The sequence below is a fragment of the Scomber japonicus genome, chromosome 12, assembly GCF_027409825.1.
Source record: "Scomber japonicus isolate fScoJap1 chromosome 12, fScoJap1.pri, whole genome shotgun sequence".
Taxonomy (NCBI): Eukaryota; Metazoa; Chordata; class Actinopteri; order Scombriformes; family Scombridae; genus Scomber; species Scomber japonicus.
Window position 1 is genome coordinate 28,674,119 of NC_070589.1, and position 25,123 is coordinate 28,699,241.

Below are 25,123 nucleotides of genomic sequence, written 5' to 3' on the forward strand. Positions count from 1 at the left end.
AAGCTCCAGCCTGGAGTTTCAGAACGGGAGCCAGAGCAAGCACCAACTCATTAGCTAGTGGGGCTAACGTTTATTAGCCGGCTCGCGGGGCTAACGTTTATTAGCCGGCTAGCGGGGTTAACATTTATTAGCCGGCTAGCAGGGCTAACGTTCATTAGCTGACTAGCGTGGCATTTACAGAGGGTTAAAGATTTGTTGATTAAAAGTACTATTTTTATCATTTTTTTTTGCCAGAGCTGTCTTCTTCTTCTTCTTTTTAATTCTTCTTCGTTTCCGGCAGGCTAGATGCCTTGCGCCATGTTGCTGCCTCTCACTGGTGAATCATGGAAGTGCTTCAAAGGCGTGCACTGGCTACGTTATACAGTGATGTAATCACGTGGCTCCTTGCCGGTGGAAAAGCAACAGGTTGGTAAGAGGTGCTTGGATTAGCACCGACTGAGTACTGGCTCTAGCACTAGCTCCGAACCAGCACTGGCTCCAGCTCGGTGGAAAAGGGGTAGAATGAAGTAGAAAGTTTCCAATATCAGTAGTAAATCGAGTTCAGGAAACTTCAGGAAACTTGTTATCCTTTAAAAAGATGCTATAGGCAAATCATCAAATAGTTAAAAAAAATAGAGTAATGAAAGTTTTTGCTTATGCACGTGTCATGAATTCAATTCAATATTCACCCTGTCATTCAGAGAGAAGCAGGCTTTTATTTTAAAGTGGCTTATATAATAAAAAACCCTTTGTTCCTACCTAGCCACTCTTGTTTTATTAGTACATTTTATCATGTTTTAGTGAAAAGCCTCGTTGTTTTCTGACCTGCACATGTTTTAATGTGCTGTCGCTGTTGTTTCGTGTTAATAGAAACATTTCCTCCATGTTTACCTGTTGTCTAGGTTACTTCAGGATAATGTGCATTTCCACAACACTAACTCCCACAACACAACAGAGTTACGCCCTTCTTAGCATTGCATTTCTCTGACTTTCTCTTTTTTTTCCACATTTAAATACTGTCTTCACTGACAGATTCATTCCAGTTGTTGCTATTTTGCAGTTTCTTTCAGTCGGAGTCTGTGTCAGATAGTCAAAACCTCCTGCATGGGTGATATTTAATTTTAATTTAAAAGCCTTTCACCAGCTGATAAGGTATACTACTCTCACTGTCACAGCAGACTTTTAATGCAAAACACTGTCAGGGAGTGTTAACTTTCTTTGACAGCAGACTAACACTGAAGTGAACTAAAAAGTAAAAAACTATTGAAAGAAATAGTGAATATATCTCAGCAGCAGAGTGAGCCTTGATCCACTGATTGAATAAATGTTGTGGAAATGCACTTCATGTTTAACCCTCCTGTTGTCCTCGAGTCAAGGAAAGGAAGGGAGGAAGAAGGAAGGAAAGGAGGAAGGAAGGAAGGAAGGAAGGAAGGAAGAAGGAATGAAGGAACAGAGGGAGGAAGGAGAGAGGGAATGAAGGAAGGAAAGGAGGGAGGAAGGAAGGGAGGAAAGAAAGAAGGCAAGTACAAGGGAGAATGGAAAAGAGGAAGGATGGAAGGAAAGAAGGACAGAGGAAAGAAGGAAGGGAAGAAGGTAGGGGGAGGAAAGAAAGACAGAAGGGGGAGGAAGGAAGGAAGGAAAGGAAGGAAGGAAGGAAGGAGGGAAGGAAAGATGGAGGGAGGGAGGAAGGAAGGACAGACGGAAGGGAGGAAGGAAGGAAGGAAGGAAGGGAAAGAAGGAGCAGTCAAAACAGATGGGGTCAATTTGACCCGGGAGGACGACAGGAAGGTTCATTTAGCATGTAAGCCATTATAGTACAGGTCATTTCATCTACTCTCCTTTGCTTGTGGAGGACTTTATGCCATTATTTCAATATCAGATAAATGCAATATCATGTGGTTTAAAAATCTCCTTGGGTTTCTTTTTGAAAAATTTGACATAAAACTCAAATACCGCTTACACCCTTTTAAGTCCCAGGACTTTCATATGCACCTCGACAACAGAAAAGTGATGGTGATGGTGATGGTGGCGAAGGTAAGTTATCCATTCTACCTTACAAGTGCACCGGTCCTTACCTGTGTCGGTCTCGGGACGAGGGGTGAGATTAATCTCGTCGGCTACTGTTAAAAAGGAAGGAGGGAAAAGGAAAGAAGAGGGGGAAGGGATACAAACATTTGGGGATTCAGTTAGTGCTCATGACACATTCCACATGCAACATCCAGGTAGTGCTGAAAACATCACAAACGGCTTCATCTCAATTAGGATCGGACGTCATGCGAGACAAGGAGGTGAGGAGGTGGGGTGAGGGTGGGGGTGAGGGGTGAGGAGTGAGGAGTGGGGGGGAGGGGGGGGTGCTGGGAAATGAAAAGAGGGTTTTGAGGATAGCAATCAGACTTGTTGTGATATCAACACAGCACAGAGTGGCAATCTGGTCGGGAAGATTAGATATGATTATAGAGTGTTGAGCGGAGAGACTGTTGCAGCCAAAGCAATCAGTGACTGTACGGAGGCATTTTCAAGGTGAATCAACACAGTGAAGTTGAGTCTTGACTTTGGCAAGAGATGCAAAGGCTGTCTTCATACAAAGAGGCAAAGGGGGTGGAATACGTTTAAATATAAGGAACATGTCTGGAACATGAAAGGCGTGCCAAGGAATGTGCTCAAGGTTAAGTAAAGCCTGATTTTCTTTTTCTTTTTTTTTCCTTCTTAAAGGTTTTACTGACTTTAAGAAGGTAGCTAAGATGAATACTGGCATGCGTATTGAAGCTTTAAAATTAAAACTCAGGGATTGTATTACCTTGAAATATTCAGTAATGTGTGGAAGTTAATATTCTATTTGGAAATGATTAATAATAATCTGTGTATTAATTAGAGTATCTTTGCTTCGATCTCAACCCCTTCTCTGTGACTTTAGGGATTTTACCTTTTTGTTTTCCAGTTTTGAGATCCTTGGTTTACAACATCTTCAATCGCCTGGGTAACGCTATAAGCTTCATACTGATTATCAAGTCATATCGTATCCACAGCACCAATATGACTGTGGGGGGCACATTGCACACATCATGCCTAACCTCAATTTGAAATTATATCTTATGAGTCATAAAATCAACATAAAAAAAAAGGAACATGTGCCACAAATGTCACCGAGGGACAGATTGGCAGATGAAGATAGGACAAAATGACAATAAAGTAGATCATATCTTAATATCTTAAAGCTGATACAGATAGAGCTTGTTCAGGAAGCAATGGGAGAGATTTTCACCTCATAGGACCAACCCAATACTTCACACAGTAAATGGCACAGTTTCTATTAAATGTGTAATTAATTACCTTGAATGAAAGATAATTACACATTGGATATTAACATGAACTGTATCAACGAGTCCTGAGGAAAGCAGAGGTATCAAACCAACCGTTGCTTTGAATCCGGAGGACATAACACTTCATATATTCTGCCTAAAGATGTTAACTTGTACCTGAATTTAAATGAGAGGAGAAATCTTTTTGAATAATTACAGCGACTGAGAAAAAAAAAAGAGAGATTTTCATGGATATGCTCCGTCCCTTGAAACCTCATGAATAACCTGCATACATATTAGAAGAAGGCAGACGGAGGTTTTGAACATGGTACCTAGATCCATGCTCTTGGACTTGCGTGTCTTGATGATCTCGAGCTGGGATGCATCTCCGAACTGCTTGGTGCGTTTCTCTGACATGCTCTGGCGTCCGAAGCCTTCCCTCTGGAAAGCCGTGTCTGCTTGGTTTTCATCTGGATTCAAGGCGCTGGATGGGAGTGTTTGAAATACAGATTAAAAAATAAGATCAACTTTATTGACAAGATTATTAAAGATGCTGTTGCTAAGGATAATATTTACCATGTTCATCATCTTTGCTTAGCGTCTTAGCATGCTAATTAGCACTAAAAATACAGTATAGCTGATGGGAATGTCATATGTTTTGCAAATATTTAGTCATATACCAAAGCATTAAACCAACAGACTGACTATACCACCCATAAATCCAGATTAAACACGTATGATATAAAATGTGAAGCATTAAAAAGGGAACTTCAGTGAGAAGAAAAACTGAAAAGATTAGCAATGTGTCATGGAGACAGATTTGAACGAAGAATATATATGGAGAAAAAAAGGTTGAAAGAAGTTCAAAGAACGTCTTTGAACTCAAAGAGTCCAAAGGAAAGAAAAGAAGAAAAAAAAAGGATACAAGAGATGGAGGGTTGAGAGAGGAGTGGAGCAAAGTAGAGGATACAATTTTGAGAGGTGAAAAAGTAAAAAAAATGAAGAAAAAAAGAAAGGTTGAGGAGAATGAGAGACGGACGGATGGAAGGAAGAACAAAGTTGGAGATACAGGGAGTACAGGATGGAGAAAAAGAAAAGGTTACATAGATGAAAGTGAAGGAGGAGGTGAGTGTGGAGGAGAAATGATGAGACAGAGAAAGAGTGTGAGAGAAAAAGAAAAATGGTCAAAAAGATGTACTGATATAAAAAAGACGAGATGAGGGATAAATGAGAGAAAGCAATAAGTAGAAAGGGCAGAATAGGACAATGGAAAGAAACACAGAGTGCTACAAATAATGAAATTAAAAGGAGAGGTTAAAATGAGGAAGAGAAAAAAAGCAGGAGGAGAAAATGACATCCAGACTAAAATATATTATACAGAAAGTGAACAATGAAAGTAAGAGGGGTTGCTCTGGAAGTCATTACACTATATATAGAGATTCATCAGAGAGCTGGAGCCTCTGTCTTACTAATCACTGATCAGAGCACACAGTTAAATGCACACTGTTATAATATACTAGACTACAACTCTGCCAATCATGACCTGTGACATTTACACTTATTTCTACCTTGTTTCTTGACATCTCTCTACTGGTGCTATCTGAAAATGACAATCCAGACTAAAATATATACAGAAAGTGAACAATAGAAGTAAGAGGGGTCACTCTGGAAGTCATTACACTGTGCTAATCACTTATTAGAGCACATGCTATTATGCATAATGTTGCACAATTGACAACATTTTTAACATAACGACTCTGCCAATCATGACCTATGACATTTGCACTTAATTCTACCTGGTCTCCTGACATCTATCTACTGGTGCTATCTGATAAAATACATACAAATTCCCAGGTACTGTGTTACAGCTGTGGAAATAGACACTGGTGAACAGTAGCTCATGTTGCAGGTCAACTAAATGTGGATCTAAAAACATTAAAAAAAGCTGCAAATGTGTGAATGAAGCTGGGAAGTATTGTACTAGTGTTGAAATGATTAAGTCAATAAATCATTTAGCTTATAGACAGAAACATTTGGTCAGTTATTTAGATAATAGATGAATGATTTGAGTCTTTTATTGAGCAAAAATGTCTCAAATCTGCTTTTCAGGTAGAAACAACAAAGTGAGATGTCACCTTGGGCTTTGAAAACTTGTGATGGTCTATTTTAATTTGATTTCAGACATCTCATACAATATTATACAGTTAGATTAAATGGTGATGGAAATGATTGTTAGATGCATGAAGAGAGGTCCTTCACATCAGACTGAGAGGCCAGTACTGAGAAAAAGCATGATGAGAAAAGCTATAACAACACTCACTACACTGACCTTGTGTAAATGCTGAGCTTTCAGAAGGTTGAAATTTAACAAAATAAACATCATAACTTTGCAGGAAATGTAAGCTTGCTCACAATTTAAGAGCTCATTTGAAGCAAAGGAAAAAAAACAGTTCAAACATTAACCTGGAAATATGAACTAAATGGAGAGCTAACATAGTGTTTGACTTGCTGAAGGTGAGGTTAGTATAGTAACTGCCCACCTTTCATTCTGACTGGGCAGCTCTTTGGCCCACACAGGCGTTACGTCAGCGGTGAATCCCACGTCGTCATGGGAACTGGACGATGACTGGTCGGACAGGTGGGGGGGTAGAAGCGGAGGCCGGTCGTCCTCTATGATGACCGTGTCGTCTTGCGGCATGTTGACGGTCGGAGAGAGTTGGTAGTTTCCTGGAGAAGATACAGATGTTATAAGACAGGCGTGTCAAACTCATTCTCATTCAAGGACCACAAACAGCACAATCTGATCTGATGTGGGCCGGATCACTAAAAGGAAGGAAAAGAAGGAGGAGAAGGAAGAGAATACAGGAAGGAAGGAAGAAAGGGACCAAGGACAGATGGAAGGAAGAGAAGAGAAGATTAGAAGGAAGGAATGAAGGAAGGAAGGAAGCAAGGACAGATGGAAGGAAGAGAAGATAAGACAAGAAGGAAGGAAAGGAAGGAAGGAAGGGAAGACAGATGGAAGGAAGGAAGGAATGAAGGAAGGGAAGACAGAAGCAAGGAAGGAAGGAAGGAAGGAAGGAAGGAAGGAAGGGAGCAAAGACAGATGGAAGGAAGAGAAGATAAGACAAGAAGGAAGGAAAGGAAGGAAGGAAGGGAAGACAAATGGAAGGAAGGAAGGAATGAAGGAAGGGAAGACGGAAGGGAGGAAGGAAGGAAGGAAGGGAGCAAGGACAGAAGGAAGAGAAGAGAAGAGAAGACAAGAAGGAAAGAAAAGAAGGAAGGAAGGAAGGAAAAGAAGAAGCAGGAAACTGGGCCGGATTGGACCTCTCGGCGGGCCGGTTCTGGCCCACGGGCCGCATGTTTAACACCCCTGTTATAAGAGGTTAATACTAGAAACAACAATCCTTTATTCATTGAAGCTCAACTGTTTCTATATATTCACCGTCTGACTTCTAGTACAACATCGTGTTTGTGATTAACCAAAAAAAAAAAAAAAAAAAAAAAGTATGAAAAATGAATTCATCTGTTGTTTCAATCAAAGAGAGATAAATTCATTATAACACGATGATATAATATAACCAAATTAAACTAAAACCAACAGGTGGTTGCAGCAGCTTTATGACTTTTATTGGTTTTATAGAAACAACTTCTTTGAAACGTAAACCAATTTTTTTTTAATCAAATATTGAGGAATAAAGAGTGGCATAACGAGCCAAATTGAATTGGACTGAAATAATATAATTTAGAATATGAACTGCTCTCATGATATTCTGTTGTTAAGCTTTGCCCAAAAAAAAAGTGTTGTCATAGATTTACTTGAGGAGGATCACCTTTTGTGCTAGTTTCTGATAGTTCATTTGTGAAGATTGAAACAACTCCTACATACGTGGAGTTCATTTTGCAGCTACAGCCAGGAGGTGATTAGTTTATCTTTCATGGAGAAAAGGAGGAGAACAGCAAGCTAGACTCACTCCAAAATCCAATTTGGAGTTTCAGAGTCAACTTAAATAATATAAGTATTTGGAGCAACAGTGTTGAAATCTGCCCAGTCCTTCACAGTGCAATGTCTCCACTTGTTGCCTGACAGCACTGAAATAATCACTTTTTTTTACATTTCTGTTTTGGTACAGATGAAACAAACAAGATCCTTGTTAATTAGTCAGCTTTAGGAGGTGTTTGCAGTTGGATTTTATTGGATTTTAAACATTTGACAGAGCCTAGACGAGCTGTTTCCACCTGATTCCAGACTTTATGTGAAGCTAAACTACTCCCCCGCTGGCTGCTGCTCCATATTTAATGCCCAGGCATGAAAGTTGTATCAATCTTCTCATTTAATTCAAAAGCAAAGCAAATAAGCATAAATCCAAAATGTTGAACTCTACTAGCTTTGATATTATCAGCACATATATATTTTTTAATATTCCCACATGAGTCCGATGAACCTTTGTTCTGCTCCTCATTCCCCCCTCAGTCTAAAAACAGTACATTTGAAAGGTCTTTTCACTCATTATGTGATCATCTGTGGATATCAACGCTGAATCACTCCACACTATTACACAGTAACCCATCATCACAGTCATATGGCATGTAATATGTATACATATGCATCAATAATGAGTCACACTGACACACCAGTCTGTTTTGCTGCTGATTGATAATAATGTAAATGTCATTAGAAATTATATGCTACACCATTTGGAGGAAAATTACACATATTTCTTTCAGCTTTTCAGACAATACTGTGACACATTAAGGCTGCTCAATTAATAGAAATGTGATCATGATTACGATTTAGAGGCCAAACGATCTCAAAACTAATGAAAAATCGAGGGGAAACGATTTTTAATAATAATGAGATAGCGCTCAATAACAAACGTTTTATTTTGAAAAGCTTAGACAGGAAGCCGCCGCAGCTCCGTTAGTTTGACAGAAGCTGAAACACACGGTGAAATGTTTTAACTGTAAATAAAAGTGCAGAGTTTCCAGCCTGCATCAGACGATGCTGAGTTTACTGACTAATTATTAAAAACCAGGAAGTGATGTGTGAACTGTCGTCATGGTAACTCGCTCAGCTCTAATATCTCTGCACATTTTCTGCTGTGTGTTGCGTTAAGCGGCACATAAAAGGCTGCTGCTGGGAGAGAAAATTAATTAAGCCGAATGGACAAGAAATAAATAAATGCAGCATGTTTCTAAAGTTTAAAAAAATAGTTTTAATAATCGTGATTTCAATTTTGACCCAAATAATCGTGATTATGATTTTTTCCATAATCGAGCAGCCCCATAACACATACTCATTAGAGCCCGAGCAATATATCTGTCAGCTGATATTATTAACCAATACTGGCCTTTCAGAGATATATCAATATCAGCCTATTAAAAAGATATTTTATTTTTAATATCTTAAAATTATGTAGGCAGCATTTGATGTATATTCTATCACTTCTCTTAGTTTGAGAAATATAATAATAATCGTGATTATGATTTTTTCCATAATCGAGCAGCCCTATAACACATAATCATCAACATTAGAGCCCGAACAATATATCTATCAGCAGATATTATTAACCAATATTGGCCTTTCAGAGATATATCAATATCAGCCTATGTTGTCCAATATGAAAAAAAGATATTTTATTTTTAATTTCTTAAAGTTATGTAGGCAGCATTTTATGTATATTCTACCCTTTCTATTAGTTTGAGTTTATATGTGCATATGCTTTACCACATTTGAGGAATATCTTTAAAAAGTATGTGTTCTATGTATATATGTAAGATAATCAGCCGCAATATCAATATCAGGATTGCATAATATCGGTATCAGCCCCAACAACAGTATTGTTTTCGGCCCTAATAAACATAAAAAGAACACTTGTAAAAAGCTTAGAAAAAGCTGGTCAGTTACCCAGCTCTCTACACAACACCCTCAGGAATGGATTTATTTGTCACAAAAGGCAACTGCTGTATCAAGTGTGAGACTGCACAAACTGCTAAATGGGCCAGCGACAGGAAAACAAGCCACCGAAATGAAGAAAAAAAAAAAGAAAAGAAAGAATACAGGGTAACTTTTAAAAAAACCAAAGAACATATTTTGAAGTTTAAAAGCAAATGTGAAACTGCTCCTGGCTAATCAGCTTATACCAAAGTGGAGTTTGGCAGCAGGCACAATGGTGTTCCTATGTCAAAACACTATGATTAATTCAAGCTGTGCCCTCGCAAATAAAGATAAAAAACTTCCCCGTGCTGAAGCGAGAAAAAAAATAAAATAGTCCCCTTTCTATGCCTCTGAAAAGCAAGGCTTAAAAACTCCTATTGATATGCAACACATGACTTTGTCTTTAATCTGTATTTTGAAATTGGGAGCGGGGAGGGAGGGGAAAGGGGGGAGATCCTCTGCATCAAAAGAAGGGCAGCTTCAATGCTTCATAAAAGCCTTGTGTACTGAGCTCAGGGAGAAGTTTGTTTGTCTTTAGAAAGCGTTTTGGGCTTTAAAGCTGAAGACCTGCAGTTCTGAGCCAGACCCGCTGTTTGTTTCTTATAACCAAGCACCGAGGGGACCGCTGTGCTCGTTTGGGTGCTTGCTGCCTCTAGCCAGCCAACGTGGGTGAATGACCTGATGTAAATGGTGTGAAAAGAGGAGGGGGGAAAAAAGGGGCTATTGTGTGGTGTGTGGTGTGAATGTATGAGGGTATGTGTGTGTGTGTGTGTGTGTGTAAAGGAAGTTTAAAAAGTAATCCGTCACTCTTCTTTTGTTATTTTCCTGAAATACTAAGAAGTTACCCAGTGACCTTTTATGCAAATTAACACATTAATGCACTTTGTACTCTATTAACTATTATTAATAATAAAAAGGCACTAATCCAATGTGTGTGTGTGTGTGTGTGTGTGTGTGTGAACCACATTGAGTTCATGCCCTACAACTGCTACAGTGGTTTCAGTGTGTGTGCTCCCTGCAGAGACCTCCTGCTGTGTGTGTTTGTTATTCGCTGTGAATTTAGGAGTCTGGGTGAGTCCTCTGGCACAGCATGGCCACCTTTCACTTCTCTCTCTCTCTCTCTCTCAGACCACACACACACACACATTTCATACACACACACACACAAACATGTCCACAAACACACGTGCACTCACAGAACCACTTAATCCCATTTCCCTAAGCAGTCCAATGCGCGACACTGAGAATCCCATCAATGCCACACTTTGAATCACTGCAGTACAATCAACTGGCAGCTACTGAGTAGAACACCAATGAATCTGTCAACTCACTAGCCTGGTAAAAAGGTGGAGAGAGAAGAAAAAAAAAAAAGAAAAAAAAAAAGCCTCTTTGTTTTAGTGCCAGCACCCGAGGGCAGCCATCCGCCAGCAACAATAGTACCGCCATTCGGACGGAGCCCAACACCAAGCATCACCTGAGTATCACACCAATAAACAACACATTATCTTTCCCAGTGGCTGTAATAATTTCTGACTGAGCTGCAGAGGAACAATAGGTGGCATTTCATTTGAGATTCTCCAGTAGAGGCTATTATTAAACGCCTGTGTGCAAAACTACTGAACACTTGGGCAAAGGAGGTGGGGAGGGGGGGAGACAGAACAGCCGGGAGGAAGACGTGGTGGGTGATACAATTTTCCAGATGAAAATGGAGATAGTGTGAGGTAAGAATAACACAAAGCGAGTTTTTCCTCTTTTTTTTTCTCTCTCTCTCTCTTTTCATTTTGTCTTGTCTTGGTCTATTTGCATAATTAGTAAGGGAGTTATTGCCAGGGGTGCTGGGCCTCACGAGCTATTGGCCTGAAGGAATAATTAAGTCACTCTCTTATCCCTGGCATCTTCAGAGAGCACGAAAGCCAGCCAGTGATCTATAAATGTGCACGGGGGCCAAAAAACGAGCTGATATGTTCTGAATGGGAATGATGTTGTCTTCTAAGAAAAGCCTGATGCATGATTTATGTTTTGTGGCACCGTTACGACAAGAGAACAGACCTATTCGCACTGCAGCAACTGTGAAAGACCCCCTCGCAGCACTCACACAACAATTTTATTTATTCAAGGGAGGTTTGCTGAGCACGCAAAGCTCTTCTCTGTATTAACACACGTTCACATCTGGGAGCTGCCAAACACAGCTACAGTCGTCTACTGTTGGCTCCTGACTAGCAGCTCTGTAGCAGCTGAGCGTCTGCATTTCCAGACCAGTCCACAGTATTCAAAGAGCTAGCCAGGACACGACTGCTTCTGCTTGAGAATCACAGCATTTATGTGACTACAAACAGGAATACAAAATGGGATGACAATAAACTACTTAGTGCATTCTTCTGCTGTTACACAAGTTAAAAAACATACAGAGCCTTTGCTTGGTGCATCATTAGAAGTACAAGGACAAGGCCCAACCATTGGTGCACCCAAATCACCAGGCGGGGAGTTCTGGTCCTCTGAAATGAGGCCCACGCGGAAATAACTTAGAACTGCATTCTATCAAAAGGCCACCAGGGGGCGACCGTCTCTATACAAGTCAATGGAGAAGTCACCAACTTCTCACTTGATTTCTAACCTCAGTAAACGTTTTCAAAATGTGTTTATGGTCTCAATCGCTAGTTTAAAGCCTTCTTCAATGCAGTATGATGTTCATTTGTGACATTTTGGCCTCCCTGATTTTATATGTGACGATAAAGCAGGGTATGCATTAGGGCGTGGCTACGTCCTGATTGACAGGTTGATTGCCCAATGTCCTCGAGATCCAGCCCTCACAACCTATCGCAACCTCCCGCACCGCCCATGACCCCGCCTCATGCCCATATAAGTAGAATCCATGTTTTTATTTTTCCCAGCATGCACCTGAAATTTTCAAGATGGCGCTGCCCTGATCCGAAACTATTAGCTTCCGAGCAGCAGTCCAGAAACCAATGGGTGACGGATGTTACGTCCATTTCTTTTATACAGTCTATGCTAATTACACACACATACATATTTCTAGTTGTAGCCATGTAGATAGTTTTATATTTTTCTCTACAGGTTTACAGATGTCTACTGTATCTTTGGGATTTCAACCCCCATCCCATTACAAAAGGTAAACTAAACTTCACTTGTGGTGCTCACAATATTTAAAGAAATACATTAAAAAAGTTGTAATCATTCAAATTTCTTTCCAGATAAAATCAACAGGTTATTCTGGGTAATCCAAAAGTCAAAAATCATTGGAATAAAACCAATGAAAAAAGTCTTCATTGACTATGAAAATGAAAGGAAACAATGCCTATATGATGCTAGATTTCCTGTAAGAATGGTTTTATGAATTACAGGAGCAAGCAGACATGGAATATATGTGTTTGGAAAAAAGGGTTTTCCAACCATTAAGTTACATAAAAGATAAATGAAGAAACTTTGGAAACATTGGGGGATTGGGTTTATTTAACTGGGCAAAATTACATTCAGTAATGTTTCATATGAAAATCTGGAAAACTGTGATTAACTTGACTAATCCCTATGGAGTATTTTTGCCTTTATATGAGCAAATATCTTTTAATGTTTGGTTTGCGTCTCATTCTTCAACTAGAGAACTCTTTTTTTTTAGAATTAATCTTCTAATAATAATAATGTGAAAAGTCTTTAAAATGTGCTGGCGGTAGTAGGGTTTACCTGCAGAGAGAACCTGAGCAGGTTGGCCTTTATCCTCAGTGCTTAGCCCACAGTGGCAAATTAAACAACAGTTCAAATAAGGCTTTAATCCTTCCTCTACTTCTCCAATCTCATTTTGACACAAAAACCACAGACTGTTGTAAAAAAAAGAAATAAAAGAAAAACCTATTTCTTTGATATCCCGAGGTCAAACCAAGCACACGGAAAAAATGGACCGAGTTCATTTTAACTGAATCAGAACACACATGTAGGAAGATCTGAAAGATTTTTACATGACAAATTGGGGTTGAAATTTCCCCTTAGGTCTTCAGGGGGAGGAAAAACAACTCTACTGGGATGATTAAGTGTTTAATAAGCAAGGAAATATGCGTTGGATAACTTGTAATTATATAGCGCACATCCTTCAAACCTTCAAACCTTCAATGGGCCAACCACAGAGGTTTCTTACATCGGATGCCCTGTCCTGTATTTGGTTGGGGGGGTTTGGTGAAATATTAGGGAACAAGCCACTGTGTCTGACATCTTCATTTTCCTGCTTAACCCCGCCAATTTTAACTCCGTCCGTTTTGACTGTCCCTTCCCTCCTTCCTTCCTTCTTCATTCCCTCCTTCCTCCCTCATTTCCTTCCTTCCTCATTTCCTTCTTCCTTCCTTCCCTCCTTCTCTCTGTCTTTCCTCCCTCCTTCCTTCCTTCTTTCCTTTCCTTCCTTCCCTCCTTCTCTCTTTCTTTCTTCCCTCCTTCCTTCTTCCTTCCTCCCTCCCTCCTTTCCTTCCCTCCTTCTTCCTTCCTGCCTCCCTCCTTTCCTTCCTTCTTTCCTTCCTCCTTCCCTCCTTCTCTCTTTCCTTCCTTCTTCATTCCCTCCTTCCTCCCTCCTTTCCTTCTTCCTTCCTTCCCTCCTTCTCTGTCTTTCATCCCTCCTTTCCTTCCTTCCTTCCTTCCTTCTCTCCTTCTCTCTTTCTTTCCTCCCTCACTCCTTTCCTTTCCTTCCCTCCCTCCTCCTTCCTCCCTCCTTCCTGCCTCCTTTCCTTCCTTCTTCCTCCCTCCTTTCCTTCCTTGACTGAAGGACAAAAGGAGGGTTAAAGGAAAACATAAAAAACCGACACACGTGACTGAGGATCAAAAAGCGAGCAGGTGTTGATATTTGATGAGTCATGTGGCACAGTGTGGGGTTTTTTGGGGTTTTTTTGATCCTAAGAGGGCAATGGTCGGATGTCACTAAACACTATTACATCACTGAGGAGAGGTTACTTTAGGTGAACGTCACAATCTTCTTTATAATCTCTTTTGTTCTTGTTAAAATTGACTGTTCTACATTTTGAACACATTTAATCTTGAAAGATTGAGGGCAGATAGACAAACACCAGTGACAACTTTGTATTTATCTAATATGTATACATCTGGAAAGGACCATACTCAGATTTTTGGTCATCACATGGGATGAGTTATGAGCATAATGTGTTTTAATATGATCTATATGTGCGAATTGACTGGAAAATCCTATATCCTGTACCATTGAAATTGGTCCTGTAGGCCAAACACCACTGGAGTTTTACTTGGCCTTCATGGCAGCTGGCGGTGAATGAATACTCCGCTCGGGATTGTAAATGGATGGTAAATGGACTGTACTTATATAGCACCTTTCTAGTCACACTATTACATGTCATTCACCCATTCACACACATTCAAACACTGATGGCAGGAGCTACCACGCAGGATACCAACCCCAACCTGCTCATCAGGAGGAAGTTAATCATTCATTTTCATTCATACACCGTTGGCGCAGCAACGGGAGCAATTTGGGGTTAAGTGCCTTGCCCAAGGACACATCGACATGTGCCGGGAATCAAACCGCCAATCTTCCAATTGGAGGACGACCGCTCTACCTCCTGAGCCACAGTCGCTGTGTATATTTATAACATGTAGAAATATTTGTGAATGATTTTTAGCTTTGTGTAGTTTAATTAAGGTAACTTGTTGTATGCCTTCAATAAGGACTCGATGAATTAAAGTTGCTGCTTGACATCAACCTGCTATTTGGTGGATTTAATAAAAGAAAACCTTACGCACCAGTCGAGACTCTGTATTGTTTTCAATCCAAGGACTGCTACAACATCTATCATGCCTTTTTATCTTACTGTTCATTTCATCCTTTTAACTGTTTCCCTTTCTTTTATACTTCCTTCAATCCAATCAGCTAATCACGTAAATCACAAACTACCTTGTTACCATTTATTTCAAATCTCATCCTTTTCATTCTTTATTTTCATTCATCATTGTCACACTTCTAATTTACCTTGCTTGGCAGCTGGATTAGGGAGACATCACAACATCATAAGAGATTCAGATCAATCAGCATTTTATGAGGATTTTCGTGTGACCTGCACATCCAGCTGCCACGCCAGGTAAAAAGGTAAATCAGTGATAGACAGATGGTTCTTCCAATCACCTGCCAAGTTAGTTTTTTTTTTGTTTTTTTGCACTTCGACAAACATTTTCCAAGGACAACTTCTCAGATGGTTATGTGTAACAAACCATCTGGCGCGTCAGGCAAACTTCTAACAACCTGCTGCTTCCTCCTTTTTAATTACTCTCCATTAAACATATAAAGGATGTCACATTGCAACAGGTGGTTTTTTTTTATTCTTTTGTACTTCAAGCATGCAAAGACTGGCTTGAAGTGTAAAACCCCCCCCCAAAAAAAACATTGCTTGTTTATTCCTTATACTTTTTTCATCTTTTAGTACACATAATTACAACCTAACATCAGCGCAGAATTCAAAAGATGTGTGTGTGTGTGTGTCTCTTGGAGGGTTACTACTGTATACTTCAGCACTGGTTATTATTTCCCTCTCAGAGTACATATCAGACCTCTTAGGCTCTTAAACAACCTCATTCAGTGTCCAGGCCCTTTCATGTTTCCCGTCACGGCTGTTTCTTGCTCCAGGCTTAATGTTTGAAAGAGAGAAAGTGTCTCCACAGCTCATAGACTGCGAACAGCCTTCCTCCTTTCAGTCAAAAGCTACAGATCGTGACAAAAATTTTCTTCTTCTCCAGCTTTCAGGATATGTCCATATACCCTGCTACTGTAGGACATTGTTAGCTTTCTACTGTATATTAAGCAATTTTATGTCAAACTCATTTTCATTCAAGGGCCACAAACTACTCAATTTGATCTAATGTGGACCGGATCATTAAAAAGATGGAAGGAAGGAAGGAAGGAAAGAAGGAAGGAAGGAAGGAAGGAAGGAAGGAAGGAAGGAAGGAAGGAAGGAAGGAAAAGAGCACAAAAGGAAGGCAGAAGGGGAGGAAGGACAAGAAGGAAGGCAGAAAGGGGGGACAAATGGAAGGAAGGTGGGAAGGAAAGAAAAGGAGAAGGAAGGAAGGAAATAATGAAAGTAAGGAAGGAAGAAAGATAGAAAAAGGAAAGGCTGGAAAAGAAGACAGGAAGGAAAGATGAAAGGGAGGAAGGAATGAAGGAAGGAAGGATGGGAGGATGGGAGGAAGGACAGATGGAAGGACAGAAGGCAGGAAGAAGGAAAGGAAGAAGGAAAAAAAGGAGGAAGTAAGGAAGGAAGGAAGGAAAAGAAGACAGGAAGGAAAGATGAAAGGGAGTAAGGAAAGATGGAAGGATGGATGGAAGGAAGGAAAAGAAGACAGGAAGGACGTAAAGTGGGCCGAATTGGACCCCTTGGCAGGCCGGTTCTGGCCCACGGGCCGCATGTTTGACATCCCTGATTTATTGCCTTTACACATCACTTTTAAGTATCGCTGTAATAGAAGCACTGGACCTTTAGATACAGACATCAACTCGTCTGGTCGGCTTAGTGACAATCATCTTGTTTGTATCCGCCTTGTGATTTCACTCCCGACCCTGCACGCTCATTATAAGCTTTGGCTGTTTGTTAAGCATGGATGAAGGCAGCTACAGTACAGTGGCAGCATGCTGGAGCTTCACCTATTCACTGTCAGTCATAACTCACACTTCTTTCTTTTCTTTTTTTTTAGTTTTTGTTTACACAGTTAGCGGTGTCAATGTCAGCCAATTTGCATGAAAGGATAACTTGAGTTCACACGTTCACATCGTGTTGCATTGATTAATGAGGTAGAGTTTGCTAGGAGCTCATTTAAAGAAACAGTTTCAAAGTCAGGTGTGTGCTAACTTTTCTAATATGTTTACCTCTCTCCGCTGAATTACTTGTGGACTTTTGATAAAATGCAAAAAAAAGAAAAGACTGCAGAGAACAAAAGCTACAATAAGACAATAGGTTATTTTGTTCTTTCTTGACTTTAACAAAGACAAGCTGAGCGGTTTAAACCATCTGGTGTACAGAAACCTTCACTTGACACAGAGAAACTTCAGCACCCGTCTATCAATCATTCAAATTCCACACACACATGCAACCCTGTACGGATGCGTGCAAAGCTCTCACACACAGAGATACAAATATGTTTGATAATCTGTGGCACTGCAGTCCAACTCACGCACTCACGCTCATGTCCAGACCAACTCGGAGCTAAACAGTGACAGATTTGATCATCTCCAAAACAAAGCTGCAGATTTTAAGAGAAGAAACTAACAAATATACAAAAAATGTGGAATCCAACATTTGAAGGGATTCTGCAGCAATAAATTGTTGAGAGGCTGTTTTCCATCTTTCTTTCTCTCTCTGACATTCTCCTGTAACGCTATGATGAAAAAACCTGGTAGGTCAGCTCATATTTCACAGGGAAACATACACTTACAGAAACCCAACAGGAGAATATGACTACTGTATTAAGACTTTTTTCTTTTAGTTATATTGAGTTTCACCAAAAAATATCCAGCGCATTAAATCACAACATGGCATCAGAATGAGAAACACCCGTTCCTCTAAAGGTCTAGGACTCAGCAGACTTAAAATTAACAGAAAACTAAATTAAAAGGAAGCTGGAAGGAAGACTGGTGCCCATTAAAATGAGAACAACAGGTTTATTATAAGATGCTTGATGTGCTATTTGTGATTGTCTAAGAAGAAGACGAAGAAGGAGAAGAAGAAGGAGAAGAAGAAATTCGAGGCAGAAAACGTCACAGCCCAATATGGGAATATATTGACTTTGACCCCAGTAGTAGTTAAAAGTGTCATAATGAAGAATCCCACTAATTTGAAAGTTCACCTTCGAAGCTCTCACAGAGAAGCAGGAAACAGCTAACGTAAACTCACAGTCAGACAGCTGCACCACTAACAGCAAACTTTACCTCAGTGTCAGGCTTTATTTCATCCTTTACAAATCAAAGCTTTCCTCCTCATACCTGAAAAACTCAAATTAAGACTAAATCTAAATAAAACTGAAATTTAAAAAAAAGCAAACTGAAAAACTAAAAAAAAAAAAACTAATGCAAAAATACAAAACTATAATAACCCTTGAACACAAAACAAGACAAAAGGAAGAGGAAGATATATATTTATAAAAATAAATGAACAAGTCAGGTCTTACCTATTGTGCGTGGAATCATGCCTTGTCGTGGCATCAAATTGTCATCCAGACCCTCCAGGCCACCGTACAGGGAGTGGGAGATCCGGCGCTCGTGGTCGTCCAGAGAAGTGTTCATAGACTGCTGAGGACCCAGCGGACTCCCTGGTGAATCCTGAATGAGGAGGAAAGTGGTATTCAAATTATTATTATTACATTATTGACTTGTTTATACTTCATTTGTCTGATTATACCAGTAGCACAGTGGTGTCAAACTCATTTTCATTAAAGGGCCACATACAGCCCAATTTGATCTGATGTGGGCCAGATCATTAACAAGGAAGGAAGGAAGGGAGGAAGGAAGGGAGGAAGGAAGGAAGGAAGGAAGGGAGGAAGGAAGGAAGGAAGGACGGAAGGAAGGGAGGGAGGAAGGGAGGGAGGGAGGGAGGAAGGAAGGGAGGGAAGAAGGAAGGAAGGAAGGAAGGAAGGAAGGAAAGATGGAAGAAAGGGAAGAAAGACAGATGGAAGGAAGGAAGAGAAGACAATAAGGGAGGAAGGAAAGATGTAGGAAAAGAAGACAGGATGGAAGGAAGGAAGAGAAGGAAGGAAGGAAGGAAAAGAAGACAGGAAGGAAAGATGGAAGAAAGGGAAGAAAGACAGATGGAAGGAAGGAAGGAAGGAAGGAAGGAAGGAAGGAAGGAAGGAAAAGAAGACAGGAAGGAAAGATGGAAGAAAGGGAAGAAAGACAGATGGAAGGAAGGAAAAGAAGAGTGGGCCGGATTGGACCCCTTGGCGGGCCAGTTCTGGCCCACGGGACGCATGTTTGACACCCCTGCAGTAGCATGATGTAAATAATCATTTTCTCAGGAACTATTTTATATATGCGTATGTATTTACTGCTACTAACTTTTATTATATCTGATTCTCCCGTTGAAACTTTTCTATGTGTTGTCTTAGATTTGGAAAACATAAACATTTAACCCTTTACATATGGTTCATATTTAGGTATTTCACAGTATCTTCTCACAATTAGTCAATATACATAAATTCAGCGTATCAAATCATTCATGAATACCTCATCAGTCATTAATTAACTGTTGATTGATCCTTTAATTAAGCTTTCAAAGAGCAGAGAGAGTTTAATCTTTAGTTTTTACACTTTTTGTTGAGTCTAATGCTCAACTGAAATTTTCATTTCCATTTGTGTATAGTTTGGGTCATTTGAGGATAAGTCATCAAATTTCTGGTTAAAAGAAAAAAAAAGTTTGAGGTGTTTTTTTCTTCTCTAAAATGTAAAAAATGAACATAATGATTTAAGGGTTAAAATACTATCTAAAAGTCAGACGGTTGAGCTGAAGGGAACAGTCCATGCTAACATTTGCCAAACAATAATGGATGGACAAAGGGGCCAAAGCTCTCCATGCTAATGCTAGCAGTGATAACTTGTATAAATAAGCATGGATTTCCAATATGACGTTAAGCCACAGGCTGTTAGCGAGCTAGCGTTCCCCCGTTAGCATCTTGACATTTCCCTCAGGACCCACCATGACACTCTCTTGTTTGCTGGACAAATAGACCATTTGCTAGCCCTGTCACACACACACACACACAACCCTGAGAAAGGGCATGGATGTGTGTGTGTGTGTGTGTGTGTGTGTGTGTGTGTGTGTGTGTGTGTGTGTGTGTGTGTGTGTGTGTGTGTGTGTGTGTGTGTGTGTGTGTGTGTGTGTGTTGCATCTTTGCCCTCATAGTTCGTCCACTGGATCATTGACTGTATTGATTGGCTATGGTTTCTGCATTTCTTGCTGAAAGTGATGACAGCTCTTGCCATAAGGATTACCATCATCGCCGGCATCGCATAACGAGCGATAACACTATCACACTGGAGTCAATACCGGAGCCAAATTACCCCAATCAATGACTATAACTAGCTAGGCAGGGATTCGATTTTGGCAGAAGGGTCTTTTGCCCAATGATCCTTTAAGCTCACTAAATGGTTGAGGTGCTATAATAACCACTGGCGAGCAGCTTCTGATGGAAACAAACAGGTCCAGTTTACAGCAGAATACATATGTGGGGACATTACGAGGCTGGCAGGAGTGTGAGGTGTAATGAAGTGGGTCTGTGACTTGAGGGCCGCTTGTTTAAATATCCAGACTATAAGTGGGATCGATATTTTTTTACTTCCTGAACAACCACAAATGAGCTTTCTTCAGTGGTAGAAGTGCTCAGATCCATAACTTAAATACCAGAAAAGCATCAGTACCACAATGTTAAAAGAACTAAAAGTTAAAAGCCCTGCATCCATTAAGACATTAAAGTACAAGAGTGTTATCCTTAAGATGTTGTTGTATATCAATAGAGCTGTATAAGTAGCGTACTCATGGTGATGGTGCATCATCAGTCTCCTACCTCACCTGCCTGTATGTACACCCATCCCGGCTGATGTCTGGCTCTGGCCTATATTCTTAAGTTATGTGATGGGTTGCTCCTGTGGGCTCTGCCGTATATTAATCCCTTGTTATTAAGCTTTTTAATATATTGTGATCATTTTTATCTGCATCTCTGTTCTTATTGTTGTGGCTTCAGTTATGACCTTGTCCTCTGCATACCATGTCGTCACATTGTACCTCCCTTGTATTCCTAGTGTGTTGCCACTTTTTGTTGTATGTGTCTGTACAGCTGTACTTGGATACTGTTTGCCCCTCTAACCAACCCTTCCTTTCACAGCCCCCCATCCCCCTCCCCCCCAAGAAGCTGGTGCTTCTTGTCAGGCCATCATTGAAAATAAAAACCTGTTCTTAATTGATTCGCCTGGTTAAATAAAGGTTTAATAATAAAAAAAAAAATCATACAAACAACATTTAGACCAGCGTAAAAAGAACATTTCTTATGTGTCTAGTCAAATTTTTTTTAGGACTATGGGGGCTGAACTGGGGGAATTTGGACTCAGGAGGATTTAGGAAATATGTATCTGCAAGATAACCGAAAACTGGAGGTTTCAAATAAATGAGGTTTCCCTTAAAATTCAAAGTATGAAACTAAGTAAAGAAATTTAAGTAAATGTACTTTGTTAGCTGTCAGTGGACTAAACACTTAAACTGCTGCAGTGGAAAACAGTATAACGTCCAGCACACTTATAATATAAAGGAGATCAAACCTATAATGTGTTAATAAATAAATACATGACTAATAAACCAGGCACTGGACCAAAGAACTACATCACTCTTAATATCACCCCTAAAACTATACTTACATTGGGAGCTACAGTGTGCAGACTTCTACTTTTAACAATAAAGTTCATCAATAACTTCTGATAAACACATCTTATTTAAATTCTTTCATATTTAACAGTTTTCTTTATCATTAACTACAGGTGAAAAAAGAAATCAGGGCATTTACTCGACAAATTAAACAGTTTCAATTAGGGCTGAAAGAGAAGCTCCTCATGGATGCATCGAATCAACCCACGGAAACAAACTCATTTCTGAGGTCGCCATATGGTGCTTTGACTGTTGGCATGCAGCTGCTCTTGACTTTAAATGAGATAGTAAATGAATTGGCCGGGCTGAGGGGGCCGAGGTGAAGCGCCACGATAATAGCCGAGGGGATTCGCCATACTGAGGGCGCATCAACAAATCGCACTGCAGCTCATTGCATATTCAGGCTGATAATTGAGCTCTGGGAAGGTCTCGATCCCGCCGGGTGCCAAACAGTGATGAGGAAGTCAGCTGCTCTGAGGTTTCTGGGGTTTCTATGGGGATGCGGGGAAAGGAACGGGAGCGGTTGGGCTTGTGATTTATGCAACGGCAAACATTGGAGATTGATTTGAGATTGGCTGTCATGGGGATGGAGACTTGGGCAGGAAAGTAAATACAAGATTATTTGATCCCATATGTCAGCAAATTTCAAAAAGCGCTGCAGTTTTTTTTGTCGTGTAGTAATGAGGTATTATTTGATTTTAACTAATATTTGACGGACAGCTGGTTATGAGATATTAGCAATCTATAGTGACTCCATAGGGACGAGCTAAATCAGCTTGGAGCGATCTCTATGACTTTGAGTGTATTAAATTGTTGTTTTCCTCCTCTTTGAGTGTTTTGGACACTATTTCTTATAAATAGCCAGAAACTTGGACAGCCTCAGGCCATGCCTCTGGCTCTGCATGTGAAGCAGAGATTGACGAGACTCCCAATGCTCGAATTTTATTCATCCGCCGTGCTCTCTGTGAAGTCTCACTGCCTTGACATGTCCGCAAATACACACACACACACACACACACAGACACACACACACAGACACACACACACACACACAGGGCATCTGTTCACAAAACGAACACACAGAAAGATCCTTGAAAATAAAATGCATACATGCATAAGCAGGTAGCACAAAAGCACAAAAACCACACATATATACGTGTTCAGAAGCAGACACAGTGATGTGCTCATGTACACACTCAGACACACACACACACACACACACACACACACACACACACACACACACACACACACACACACACACACACACACACACACACACACACACACACACACACACACACACACACACACACACACACACAACACAAAACACACCTTCAGGCTTAGCCTCTGCTTTCAATTACCAGACGGACCGAGGGGAAATCAAAACTTTGACACACCAGGTTGGAAAAGGAGAGCAAGGAAGCCAAGCAGTGCCAGAGGCGTTGACGTGCACGCACACACACACGCACCCACACACACACACACACAGACACACAGACACACAGTGGTGGTGCAACACACAGCCTCAGCCTCGGCTTTCAAGCAGGCGACAGGCCAAGGTGCACAGAGAATGTAAAAACATGACATTGAGGGCGAGAAAAAAAGCGTGTAGCTCAGTTCGCAGCCATGTTTTTTGGGTTTTTTTTTTCTTCCCCCTATAGCTGCCTCAAGGGAGGTGAGTGTGCATGTGAAGGAGGTGGGGGGGGGGGGGGGGGTTGGTGAACTGCTATGACCTGACTACTTTTATTTTATGAAACAATCCTGCTCATAAGTGCATTCCCCAGTGGTTTGCCTTGTGTTGTGTCTTATTCTAGTGTTTCCTGCTGACACTATCTCCACACATGGGTCTTCATTTAGCACTGTGATGTCAGATGAGGTCAGTTTTTGCAGGATGTGCATGCCTAAACTAAACTAAACTATTATTCCCACCATTTTTATCCTGATGAGGTCACAAATAACCAAAAAGCTGTATAAGAGGATCATTATTAAATCATAGATGTCATATTTATAATGATAATTCTACACTGAGCAGACAGGATGAAACTATTGTTAACCAAACCTGGAACTCATACTGTATATTTCACCCTAAAATTTCGTGTTGTCCTCCCGGGTCAAATTGACCCCGTCTGTTTTGACTGTTCCTCCCCTTCCTTCTTTCCTTCCTTCTGTCCTCCCTTCCTTTCCTTCCTTCTGTCCTCCCTTCCTCCCTCCCCCATTCTTTCCTTCCCTCCTTCCTTCCTTTCTCCCTCCTTCCCTGTTTCCTTCCTTGTTTCCTCCCTCCTTCTTTCTTTCTTTCTTTCTTCTTCCTCCCTTCCTTCTGTCCTCCCTCCCTCGCTCCTTCTTTCTTTCCTCTGTCCCTCCCTCCCTCCCTCCTTCCTTCCTTTCCTTCTTTCTTTCCTCTGTCCCTGCCTCCTTCCTTGTTTCCTCCTTCCCTCCTACCTTCCTTCCTTCTTTCCTCCGTCCTTCCTTCTCCCTTCCCTCCCTCCCTTCCATTCACCGTTCTTCCTCCCTTCCTTCCTTCTTCCTTCCTCCCTCCCTTCCATTCATCCTTCCTTCCTTCCTTCCTCCCTCCCTTCCTTCCTTCCTTCCTCCCTCCCTCCCTTCATCCTTCTTCCTCCCTTCCTTCCTAGTTTTTTGAGGCAGCAGTGATCACAAGACACTGAAATGCTAGTTAAGATCCAAAACACAGCAATTCTGAGAAGTAGCCATGAATGAAAATGACCTAACCACTTTACTCAATAACTACTGCTAACATGTCCTTGTGCAGCATGTCCTCCCCCCCCCCCCCCCTTTAAGTTTTTCCCACTGGATCCGCCCAGGGGTCACCAGTCAACAGTCCAGCACAGCAGCTGTAATGTGTAACTCTGAGGTGTGAACTTGTGAAACTTGAGTGTGAAGCAGTCTGCTGCTGCAAACACAGTCATATGTTCTCAGTCAGAGTAAATAAGAAAAAAAAAAAAAAAAAACTACATTATGCTTACATGTGCTACAATAACTCGATACTGACCTCATTCTAATTAAGCATTTTACACTTGTGCAGTGTAATTCATTACATTTTCTTACACGCATGCAGCACGACGCCTACATGATAAGTGCTGATGTGGTGTCTGAACTATAAATACACAGATGAAAACAGTCGGCATGGTGGAAATGAGAGTTACTCACTGCTGCTGTATTAAACCAAAATTTTCCTTACCTCATTTCTTTTGGCCACCCGTCTAGCCACGATGAGCTGGATCATCCCTCTCTTGTTGCCTTCTGTTGACATTGACTTGCGTAGCGTTTCCATGGCGTCCTGGTTGGTTTTGCCCAATAGCGACTCCCCATTGACGGCAATCAACTGGTCATTCACACGTAGCCGTCCGTCCTGGTGGTGAATGAGGAATTAAAGAAAAGCACACATTGATTTTCAAAGAGGACAAGCTACGTGATTTAAAATAAGAGTAGCATCTCCCACTTAACAATAACTGCTATCTAATCACAAGAATAAC

At 40.8% G+C, this 25,123-nt stretch overlaps 1 protein-coding gene across 1 annotated transcript in view; it reads right to left on the reverse strand.

Moving 5' to 3' along the window:
- The window catches only part of LOC128369481 (partitioning defective 3 homolog), a 328,222-nt gene that overhangs the window by 105,038 nt on the left and 198,061 nt on the right, over positions 1-25,123 (reverse strand). The window contains exons 14-18 of the mRNA XM_053330529.1: positions 24,829-24,999; positions 18,388-18,538; positions 5,819-6,005; positions 3,611-3,762; positions 2,055-2,099 (exon numbers count right to left, since the gene is read on the reverse strand). Of these exons, the coding sequence (XP_053186504.1) occupies positions 2,055-2,099; positions 3,611-3,762; positions 5,819-6,005; positions 18,388-18,538; positions 24,829-24,999 (706 nt within the window). The remainder of the gene's footprint in view (positions 1-2,054; positions 2,100-3,610; positions 3,763-5,818; positions 6,006-18,387; positions 18,539-24,828; positions 25,000-25,123) is intronic.